The 12,361-nt window shown below is 40.7% G+C and overlaps 1 protein-coding gene across 8 annotated transcripts in view; it reads left to right on the top strand.

Annotated features, from left to right (window-relative positions):
• zgc:173742 (DNA topoisomerase I, mitochondrial) overlaps window positions 1–12,361 on the top strand; it is a 50,624-nt gene that overhangs the window by 29,969 nt on the left and 8,294 nt on the right. For all 8 annotated transcript variants that reach the window (XM_050074229.1, XM_050074230.1, XM_050074226.1 and 5 more), the window contains 2 exons: window positions 198–383; window positions 7,384–7,452. In XM_050074229.1, the coding sequence (XP_049930186.1) occupies window positions 198–383; window positions 7,384–7,452 (255 nt within the window). The remainder of the gene's footprint in view (window positions 1–197; window positions 384–7,383; window positions 7,453–12,361) is intronic.

The following is a 12,361-nucleotide window of genomic DNA, read 5'->3' on the forward strand; positions in this document are numbered from 1 at the left end:
CCAAAGACTATTTAGATTCTGATTCTGCTTTGTTTACAATGCAGGTCTTTATTCTACTCCTTGTCGTATGTGTGTGCACTGTATTTAATAGTAATCTGATTGGCATGTTTGTTCTGTGAATGGGGCGTATGGTGGTGAAAGCATGTGTAGATTTGATGTGTATTTATCTTTGTCTTGTGACCCCCCCCAAAAAAAAGCTGGCACTGAGAGCTGGTAATGAGAAGGAGGAGGGAGAGACTGCCGACACAGTTGGTTGCTGTTCACTACGCGTGGAGCATATCACACTCCACGAGCAGCTGGAAGGCAACGAGTGTGTGGTGGAATTCGACTTCCTGGGTAAAGACTCCATTCGCTACTACAACAAGGTCCCTGTCATCAGAAAGGTAAAGGAACAAAAAAGCTCACAAAAGCACTTTTACCCACACATTATTCCTGCTTTCATGTGTTTGCTTGAACCGGAAAATATTCTATAAACAACACCAGTTAACACAAGGCAACTCTGTCCGTTCTCAGTAGAAGCAGACCTCGGCAAAAAAATAACATAAGTGCTGTTCATTACAAATTCATTTACAAAACCAATATATCTCATTATAATAATCTAGATTTTGCCCTTTGGGTTTTGGCAGAAGTCCCTGCAGAGAAGGTCACTCGCATGCATATCGACATGCAGAGAGCCCGAAGCAGAGAGGGAACTGAGAAATGTCCTCCGGGCACAGTTGTAGATTGGATTCCTGTGGCTGTGGTGGTTTAATTTGTCTGTCTGTTAGAACTGTTGATGTGCCCTTCTGCTCGAGTCTCTGCTCTTGGATTACATGTTCATGTGGGTGAATTCTTAACCCACTGACTGAGGTAGCCTGGAGTTGGCCTGTGCATCTGAGCATCATAACATGGTTCCATATCCTGGTTGAGGTTGTAAGTAGTGCCAAAGCAATACGGTGCCTAAACATTTTTTTTTTTTTCAAATGAAGCAGAAAACGACGGTCAAAGATTTGAAAGAACTGCTTTTTTATCAACAAAGGGAAATTTGAACTTGTAATTAAACAATGTCTCCTTAACGCAGCAGAGACCCGGCAGCCAGACATTTCTCTATTATCCATTTAGGAGCCGCTGACATTGTCATTACAATAAAAATAGCCCTCTTAACAGTCCACCTTTAGGGAGCCTGGTCATTTTCCAATATGAGGCGAACTTTGCTTTCCAACTTCAAGGCTAACCCCCTTCACTTTAATCAGCAGGTGGTGAGCAAAAGGTCTTGAGGAATCGTAGCATTTATTCACTGATTAACAGCCTCAACAGTTCACACATTGTACTGCTGCATTTAACTTCATACTCACTGCTCCGGTCACTGCATCCTCACTGTGACCATGACCTGTGCACATCACCCTTCTCTCAAATATAATAGAACAAGATGGCACACCACTTTGTGGTGCTCAAAGCGCCAAAAAAATACATTTGTACAATCAACAGCAATGTCTCTTTTCTGAAATCATGACCTGTTAACTCAAGATAATCCACAGACCTTGTTGTGAGCATTTTCGTGGAGAAACTATTTTCTTTCTACTGAATTACAATTGCCAACCGTATCACTATGCAGAAGGAAGCATGAATCTACTCATGAATGAGAGGCTTGTGCTCATGACAGCACAAAATGTAAACATACCGTTCCCCTCGGCTGAGCCGTAATGTTAGCTAGCTCAGTGGTGCATGGTGAGTTCACAGTAGTTGCACTCCCTTCTGGATAGTGATACGGTTGGCGGGTGTAGTTCGGTAGAAAGACAAAACAATCTAGATTGATAAATAGCACTACAGGTAAGAGGAAAAACATGTATTTTAAATTTTGGGGTGAACTGTCTGTTTCTGTTCTTATTTCAAATTGCCTGAGGACAAAAAAAGTCCAAATTTAAGCAGCGGAGGCAGAGAGCAGCTGAATTTTAGTCTGTAGTACAGGTCAAGCTCCGAAAACACTGGATCCTTCTTTTACTATAATACAACTCAGTAGCATCCTTCAGTAGACCCCAACTTGCCTACTAAATGTCTAGTTCTGTCAGTCCACAACTCTAGTTTGTAGTCATTGAGACATCACAATGACCACAGGCCACAGAAGATATCATACAACAGAGTTTTTCCCCCTCATGATTTGTAGGGTTGTGGACTGAACTTTTAAGGGTAATGACTGAATCACGTTGGTAATACTGATTAGCAATTCATGTTAAATCAGTTGGTTCAGAAGGGAGGCAGAAGCATCGCAAAGTGCCCTGAAGCCAGGAAATGGGCCACGGACCTCTGTCGGCTACCCAGCGAGCAAAAACTATTGCTGCAGCACTGATAGTGTCGGTCTATCTGATCTGTTTTCTTTCCTGTTTCATTTAAGATATTGCTTTGTATCACTGCTGTTTGTGGTTGTGTTTTTTAAAATTTGTACCTATTCCACATATTTGTTGGTTGTGTCTAAACAGAGAGAAATGAGTACACACACACACACACACACACACACACACACACACACAGGCAAACAGATGGACCGACAGAGACACTCTATGTGGGATTAGAAAAGAGCAGAAGAGTAGAATCGCTTGCTGACTGCAGCTTGTTCATAAATTGCATTTCATTATTAGCCTACAGAAAGGGTAAAGTACGAAAAAAGGTACCGTGTACCGGAACTAATCTAAGGTACCAACATCAATACTAGAATCAGTGTCAATGTGAACAGTACCTAACCCTAATGACTTAATGTTTTAAAAGTTTGGTGTGCAACTTTAAGATCTGCAGCGCTTTTGACATTCAGGGGTGGTTTTCACAGTGTAAAGATTGTGATAATAGGATCACTGTTGAAACTTCCTAAGTATATTCATAGTCTCTCAGCTTTTTCACAGTTGCAGTACATATTAAGGTTGTTGTATTTGAGGTTCAGGGCTTTTCCCGATATTCATATTGTTAATTATTTACAGATTTTTTTAAATCACTAAACACGTATATATCAGCCGCAAAGTGTTTCAAAACTTTGACATTGACAAAATCTTGTGAACAGTTTGAGTCAGTCTAGGTAGCATGCTTAGTTGACGTTAGTGTAAGAACTTCTCTTTGGCAAGGCTTAATGCTGTCAGGTGTATTCACAGTTTAAACTACTGCCAGTGGGACGGACTGCCAACATGGATATTTTTAAAAGAACAGAAAGTAATTAAGTATTGCAGTAGCTCTTGTCAGTTGTTAGTCTATCTGATACAGTAAATGATGATGCACACTATAATGAGCAGGTTGGCCCAGGCCACAATACAAGAAAACACAAATGCGTCTAGAAACTTTCTTTTTTTTTTCTTTTTTTTTTTTTGAGTCTTGTTTAGTTGTCTGCAATCTGTCAAACAGCTGTCACATTTGTGTGTGTGTACGTGTATGCATATGTAAATTTCCAACCCCTCCTCTGGTCTCAGCCCGTGCTATCTTCTGTTCCAGAGATGGAAAAAGAAATGTTAGCACCTGACAGCCAAAGTGTTTTGTTTCTTGGCAGAACGTATAATTATTCAAATGAGTGCATTCAAAAGCAACACATTAGCTAGAATTAATTAGTCCCTTGCATATTTTAGCATCATCAATTCCCAGGGAAATCAGTGAGATTGCTGCTAAATGTCACTTGGAATAAAATGGAACAAGGATGGAGGGACGGAATTTCCGTTTCTAACCTCTGGAGGGGTTGAAATCATTTAATCTAATACTTGGGCTTATGTGTTTGGCTACATGTAGTGTGTATGCAATTTGTTGCTCCTGCAAAAAATTCTGCATGCAGGGCAGCAGTGCATCGGGCACTACACGAAATGAAAACAAAAATGGCAACAAAGTAGAGCCAAGCTATACATTATGTGGGCTGCCAATACTGTATGTCTCAACTGTAATTAAATGGAAAGAAAAATGTTACCATTGTTTCTCAGGAGAAAAGGGGGGTAGCCATAAGGGTAAGTAATAAGCCAGGTGTTGCCCGATTATTGGCCTGGATTATCAGCTATTCAGCACTTTTAGGTTTATTGGAAACGTCATGTTTTTTACAGGCCACCGGCGTATCCACCGTGACGTCACCTATCAGTTTGTTGACTGCCGTTTTGAAGCCTCGTGTTCAGCATTTTGGCCATTGCCATCTTGTTTTTCTGGAACCAGAAGAGACTAAATTTAAATTAGAGGGTGGATTTGACTCATAGACAGTAGTGACACCTCGCAGACAGCCTGTCAGTCAAGCAGCCCTGCCCTTGATTATGCGTAACTTTAAGCATTTAAAAAATAGAAATGTGTGAGTTTAAAGTTCAGACCCCAAACAGTTGTTATGAGTGTTGAAATTAGCTATAGAGACCAAAAACTGTTTTTTGCACCATGCTGTAAACATGTTTATTTCAGCTGTAAAGTTGGGCAATGTAACATTGTTTTTTGAGTCAGCCTCAAGTAGCCATTAGAGGAGCTGCAGTTTTTGGCACCTCCATGTTGGCTTCGTTTTTTCAGCCCTGGAGGTTTCCGCTTGTGAGAAATGCGTTGAGCCGGACTGTAGTCACCACTTGTAGTCGTACTCAGTGTCCTGCTCATGATCGCATACACGTCTCGAATATTAAGGCCCAAACATACTCTGGCGGAACGTACGCGGAGCAGACTCCACGGAGGTCCGCCCGGACCAAAAGCAGACGTCCGCAAGGCCTGTGTGCGCAAAGCTCAGATTTTATGACTGCGCGGACTCCGCTCCGCACACCTGTGACTGCTCGGCATGTATTTTTCACATCAACATGCAAGAATTGTGGGTAATATAATGTGTTTCACTGACATTTTTACAGTAAACTACAACGCGGAAGTGCGCTCGACTATGGAAGCCTGAAGGACTGCGGACACTCCTCGCGGAGTCCGCTCCGCTTATAGTACGCCCGAGTATGTTCGGGCCTTTAGCCTATCGACACTGCTGAAGGCCAGTCGTGCCAAAAGCAGACTGGAGCTACTCCCGTGAGTGAGCCGAACTGTATCAAATCTATGACAGAAGATATTAATGAAGTTGTGATAGACATCCTCTAAGCTTCAGTTGCAAAAACACCCATTGTTTCCACTGGTACATCCTGCCATTAGTAATGGTTAGTAGTGGTTAGTGGATATAATTTAAGTTGTATGAGGAGGAGAACAGCAAGAAGATGATGAAATCCCCCATGTGGGATTTAAAAGTATACCTTCCTTCTTCTAAATTTTGACACTAAAGCCTGATTTATGGTCCTGCGGCATACCTACGATGTACCTATGTCGTTGCCGTGACGCCGTCATGAACCCTTCGAACTTCTCCGTCACTCCATTTCGTCACAGTGCAATTCACCGCCAGAGCGGTAGGAGGCTGCGTTCCTTTCCTGAATGGTTATCGTCATCTCTAGTTGATTCTTTGTTTAGCTTCCGGCTTTTCCGGTCACAGAGAAATGAAAGCGGAGCACGGACAGACGGCTCCGTCCGTATCCGTATTGAACGTTGAGCATAAATGGGCATTAATACTGCAACATCTACATCGCAACAGAAGATGTTTAAAGATGGCGGGGATGGCGCAATCTGGAAATACGGAACCGGAAATGCGTTGCTACCAAGCAAACCAATCACAGCCCTCTCGGTCTGCGCTGGGTCTGCGTCACCTCGACGTGTAGTTACATTTTTGGGAAGGTGCACGTCATGCTGCGCCGGGGGCTACGGCGAGCCTTCTGCGTAGCCACGTACCCTACGACGTAGCGACGTCGTTGATTTAACGCAGGACCATAAATCAGGCATAAGACTTTTATTTTTCCTTAAAGGTATACCAGTTCCAAATAACAGCCATCTCCTTAATTACTGATAATCTGTATTTGCCCTGAAATAACCCTATCTGTCAACCCCTAAAATAAGCCATTGCTTATGTGTCTTTTCCAATAATTGATGTCTACGCTCCCACTGATTTGCACCTCAGTATATCTGTTGTTTAAAAATAAGTCCCTACTTATTACTCAATTTGTAAACCAGATAGAACGCTGAATTATTTTATCAAATGGCCCCGCGGTGTGAGGACATCTGTGAATGCATAAACGTATTGTGTTGGGTACCTTCAGCCTGCTGAGCATTTATTAATTTATTTTCTAAATGAGTATTTCCATTCTTAACACACACACGCACCCAAACACATCACTAAACCAATTAGGCGAGCTCACTTTGGAGTCTCTGCTTCTCTGAGACTTTTAGACAGACACTGATTTACATTTTCATCCCGAAAGCACTTGCACTTTCGGTTTTTATATTTTCAGTTTGTTTGCCAAGGGGAACAAAATTGCCACGCAAATCAGCCTGTGAATATGTCAGTGTGTTTTATAAAGCAACGCATCTGTTGCTATTAATTGGCGCCTTGCATATTTTACAAGTTTATTTGGGGAGCAGTGAATCTGTGGAAGCCACAGAGTTGCTGGAAATGTCAGATGTAATTGTGCCAGTTTTACTCCTCTGGCTCTGCTGTAAGATGGACAGATGAAGTCAGACTCCAGATACACACACACACACACACACACACACACACACACACACACACACATACACACACACACGTATTGTAATGTATTTGTATAAATGTGTAATTTGACTTGTAAGCAGCCTTTAAAAGATTATGTTCACTTTCTGCTTTTCCCAATGAATATATTAACACACTGAATGCAGTTTATAACGAATATGTTTGTGTTAGAAAAAATATTCGAATTGCAACAGTTCGGCGTGTGATGTTGGTTGACTTGTAACTAGGGCTGCCCCGGACTAAGAATTTTCTTTGTCGACCAATAGTTGTCATTTAGGGCCATTAGTCGAATAGTTTCCTGCATGTTTACAGTATTTATTTAATTATTAAACTATTTTATTATTTATCATATATTCATTATTTTGGGCGGGGCAACACAATGGTTTGAGCTCAAGGTGTGAGAAAGAATAGTATCAGTAACATTGTTAACACTGTGCTACATTACAGAGAAATACAAACCGTACTAATGAACCTTCATTAATATAGGCCTATATTTTATCTACAAGTGCACGTCACACACTGAGCGAGCCGCCTGTTAATGACGCTGTCAGCAAAGCAGTAATGATTGTGCTAAGTGGCTAATGGGCATGTAGCTACTTACATGTTTCAGATGATACGTCATGTTTGTAGTCAACGAATGAAGATGAGTTTACCTATCACCTTGGGTTCGTCCTTGTTATTAACTAGCCTGTGTAATAACTATATCTATAACTATATCTTTTTTTTTTTTTTCCTACGACTAATGTTGTGGTCATTAACGTTAACCTTATTAACCTACTCGTAACCGATTGTCTGGTTTGCTGTTCCCAGTTCTTACAATACAAATACATGATCATTTTTTCTGTATATCCTTTCAGGTTTTTAAGAATCTTAAATTGTTCCTGGAAAACAAACAACCTGGAGATGACCTCTTTGACCGCCTTAATGTAAGTGTCCCATTTTTACATGTTTTGAGTTATTCTAACCACCCGTGATGTTTAGTTTTGAATCTGTTGTGAAACATTCCCACACTACATTTTAGCATTAACAGAAAGGAATTAATTAAAAACAAAAAGTATTGTGGAAACTGCTCACAAGTGCTTTAACCCATTTATGCCCAAATTTTTCTCAATGTTTTTATGAATATAATCATGTTAACCCAAGTCCCATATGAACATGTTCTAAAGTTATTTCCTCCATTTTGTGCTCTCTGTTCTAGAAAATCTCATTTGAATGTTTGGCAACTATAGTTGCCGGTGGGCACATACCTTGTATCTACCTCTCTAATGGTGAAAAGTGAATTAGAGCACAAAAAACAACATGTAATTCAGCTGTCTTTATTGAGAAAGACTTTTATTATTTAAAACAAGTGTGAGAACAATTTAATTCATGAATTTTTTCATCAAAAAACTTGGAAACGCCAAAATTCGAATTAATCCCCTGATTCGCACAAACTAAAATACACTCGCTATAGCCGGGTTTTGGTTGATAAGAAAAAAATGTTGATTCGCAAAACGGGGGATGGAAACAGTTATGTTCGAATTAAGTCTGACGTAGCGCACTTTCACCCAAACTGCTTCCAGTGTTTCCGGTTCACTCACAAGGCAAAAACATTGCGGAAAACAACAACACAAGACTTGTGTGGACGGAGGACAAAATAAGAACATTTCTAGCCTTAATAAGGCGGTAATGCATTTACAAGCTGGTTGCCAACCACCAGAAAACGTAGAAGAAGAAGAATGCAAGACTTGTTTTGTTTTCGGTTCTGCGGAAAACTCGTGCGAGTTCGTAGTTTTCACCAAAGTCCGTACATTTAATGGAAACACACAGGATTCGTATTTCTTTTAATGCGCATTTCCCAATGATTCGAATCACTTTTGGATGGAAACATAGCTACTCAGGTTCTTGTCCATCATCAATGATGGGTAGTTGCATGTCACCATCAGACACAAAGCAGTCTCCTTTGAGCAGCCTAGATGGTAGGCGTTTGGGATCACAGGTCACATCATCATCATCAGAAAAATCGCTGTCACAGTCTGTTTCGCGGGCATTATTCTCAGACTCTGGCACAACTGAAATGCTTGTGATTTTTGCAGAGGGATCATCTGCATCAAGGATGTCCAAAACCTCTGCCAAAGTATACCTCTCTAATCCTCCTGGTTTATCTCTGTGGAAAACACGAAAGAGTTTGCTCCCATGGCCACTGGGGGCCACCATTTTGTGAAATTAACGCAATTTGAAATGGATATTTTTTACCAAACAATTCCAATTCTATATCCCTGTTCATGTACAATAGTGTTAAAGATGTTCTCCCTGTATTTGACATCATTCAGTCCTTCTAATCTACCACACAGTGCAACACAGTCAGCGCTAACATTGGCAGCGCTAATAGCTAGCTAGTTAGTTAGCTAGGTAGTTAGCTAGCGCTAGCTACCAAACACTAGTAATGTTGGTTACCAAATGTTAAAGCTAACACTATCAAAAGCTGTATTGTTACCAAATATTAGCCCTTTGTAATGTTGGTAATGTTAGCTAACATTATTATCTACTGACAAGGTATGTGCCCACCGGCAACAATAGTTGCCGCTTGGACAAATGATTACATACAGAAAAAACTATACATCCAATGCAATATTTCTGTTGTTTGGATGATTCTAGAGACTTTCATGATTAAGTATATATATATATATATATATATATATATATGTGTGTGTCAACAAAAAAAATATTATTATAATATAAAAATCACCTTTACTTGTGGGGGTTTGTGGTCGCCATGCCCTCAGTAAACTGGGTCAGGAACTCAACAACACCATGTGACAGGAAGTATGTGGAAACTTAATTTTTTTTCTTAATATGATTTTCTAAGGTGTCTACTCACATATCATTGATATACAAAACATGTATAGTATTTAGAAATGTATTTGTAAGTGGAAAATGACAAGCATACACTTTGGCAACTATTGTTGCCGGTGGGCTTAAATGGATTAATAATTGATAACTTTGTGTAAAAGAGTACCTGTATTTGTGCGGGGTTGTGCAATAAGTGTGAGAAATTCCCCTGAGGTGTGTAATATTTGAAGAAAAGGCAGAAAAAGATTGTGAAAGCAAAATAGAATTATATGTTTTTTATGTTTTCTGGGGACATAAGGCTGCAGTAAAGGAAAAGCAGGGACTAAATTGTAAGGTGTAAGAGATGAGATTGAATGAGGATGAGCCATTGGTGTGGAGAGATGAAAGGGGTAAAGTGAGGAGAAGGGGAAGAATATTGGAAGCAGGGAGACTGAAGGCAGAAAAGGAGTTTCAAAAGAGAGAGGGGATGGACTCTGGCAGATAAAAATGAAACTGCGCGAGTGGAAATTGAGAGCGAACATGCTGGGCAGATGAATTTCCACACATAAAAATGTGCCGTCCTCTCAACCTCTTCCTCTAGCCGCTGGCAGCAAGGCCACACATAAGGCAGCAGTTGTACACATGGTTAGTCCACCACAGGGAGACGTGGACCTTTTCAGGGTGTACTCAGTCTTAATAAAACAAGATCAACAGCATTATTTCTCTATTTGAGACCATACTCAAAGCTAAGAGATTGCCCTTGATGAGGAAACCTATTCAGAATCACAATATACAGGTTTCTTGTAGTGTGAATGGGGCTACTGCTGCGGTAGCCCACAGCCTGGCAACCTTGGGTTAAGTGCTCTGATTGCTGGGAAACAACATGTCTTGTGATTCACTTGAGAGCCAGGGTTGAAGGTTGGAACATATGCAACAGATGAATGGTCACTCTGGAGGACAGAGGGTTAATGAAACAGAGGTAGAAAGAGATGCAGATAAGAAAGCCTGAGGAAGGTTTGAGAGCCAGTCATGTGCTGGTCTATAAAGATTGACAGGTCTGAAAAGACAGGACGGGAGCGAGAGGGTGAGATGAGGAGATGGAGCAATTGAAGGAAGGAGTGCGGTGCCTCTGCTCTCTGCCCTCTAGTGTGTCAAGAAATGTCAGGGTGTATTGGAGGTGGAATGGTAATGGCTGCTGTGGGCAGGCCTGATTGGCACCTGCAAAGGCCAGGCCACTGAGAGAGTAGAGGGAGGGGTGTGTGGAGGTGTAGACGGAGCAACAGGAATGTGACAGCTGGTCCAGGTGAGGGGAGGTTCGAAGGGAGAGGGGGGGGGGGGGTCTTGGTAGAAATGTAACATTGATAATTATATTTTCACAAGTATATAATCACTTGAAACCAAGAATCTTACCTTACCTTAGAATGAGCCCTTAGTATCTACATAGAGCGGCTCCTCTGCCATGAAGCCCACAATATTGCATTGCCATGTTTCTACAGTAGCCCAGAATGGGCACACCAATAGGGCTGACACGATATGCTTATCTTCCACTTCAGTACTATCACGATACTTAGTACTTAGTATCGAGTATTGCATTTTGATATTAGGATTTACTGAGATTTATGTTTAATATTCTGTCTCATTCTTGTGAACGCGATATCTCAAGAACGCCTTGAGGAAATTCTTCAAAGTTGGCACAAACATTCACTTGGACTGAACAATGAACTGATAAGATTTTGGTGGTCAAAGGTCAAGGTCAAGTTTATGTGACCTCATCTGTCTCATCTTTGTGAATGTGATATCTCCAGAACACTGTGAGGAAACTTCTTCAGTTTGGCACAAATGTTCACTTGGACTCAACAATGAACTAATTGGACTTTGGTGGTCAAAGGTCAAAGGTCAAGGTCAGCGTGACCTTGCATCTATCTCATTCTCGATCACGATATCTCAAGAACACCTAAAGGGAATTTGTTTAAATTGAAAGATGCTATAATAAATAAACTTCACATACTTAAATTACTAAAATGTACTTTACTTGTACAATACAATGGGGAAAAATGTATACATTTTAAAGTAAACTTAAACTGCTACATTTGTATTTCCCATACATTGGGTTATTTGAGGCAGATGCCACAATACCAACATTGACTGCCACATACTGAATTTCCAGTATTCTATTTAAAATGAGTAAAAATCTGACTTCATTGTAGAGCTGCGTGCAGCGCATTGATTTGTCCAGCCCGTCCTTTCCCTGCTCTGTTTCTCTTTCTCTCTGGTTATCAGACCACCAATGAGATAAAAATACCTCTTTCACACCAATGACCTGGGTCGGACTGGGGTTATCTGACCCATTTTTAACCCTTTTTTGTCAGTTCATTCCAAACCAACGAAAACGGGTTAATCCCTGGTCATGACAATCCAGATATATCACAGGCATGTGGTGTTCATACAGACAGTGTTGCTGCTGCTGTTTTCACAATTAAAAGCCTGTACCCCACTCATCTATGGAGACATGCAAGTCACTGCACTGTCAACAAAACGGAGGCAGTGAGGCACCGCTGCTAACACTACACATGCATTAGTGAACGTCGTTGTTTGACTGTTTAATGTTTTATCTGTACTTAAACAGCCATGCACAAATGAGAAAATGGCTTAAATGAACATCACAGACTGTTGTTGGAGTTTGTGACTGATGTTACAGTCTGTAACTAGTTTCAGTTATTTTCCTTGGCCCACACTGATGCAAAAATACATTTGCCAGTAATTACCCAAACATCATAATACTTCAGTGATTAAACAAATCCATTTCATAAACATTTTAAGTTTGAGTCAGGTACTTCAGTAAAAAATGATTCTCTAGCTCAGGGAAAAGGCTGATAATATACAGTGATTAAATTAATGTATGTGTCACAGCAATCCTTTTGAATTTGAGGTCCGGTATTTTTCTGATTAAGCATCTCACAAACAGGGCTTGTCATTTTTTATTGTTGTTGCTGTTAGAACACAGCGGTGGTGTGGAAATTAGAC

This window comes from Epinephelus moara, chromosome 20 (genome assembly GCF_006386435.1).
Source record: "Epinephelus moara isolate mb chromosome 20, YSFRI_EMoa_1.0, whole genome shotgun sequence".
Taxonomy (NCBI): Eukaryota; Metazoa; Chordata; class Actinopteri; order Perciformes; family Serranidae; genus Epinephelus; species Epinephelus moara.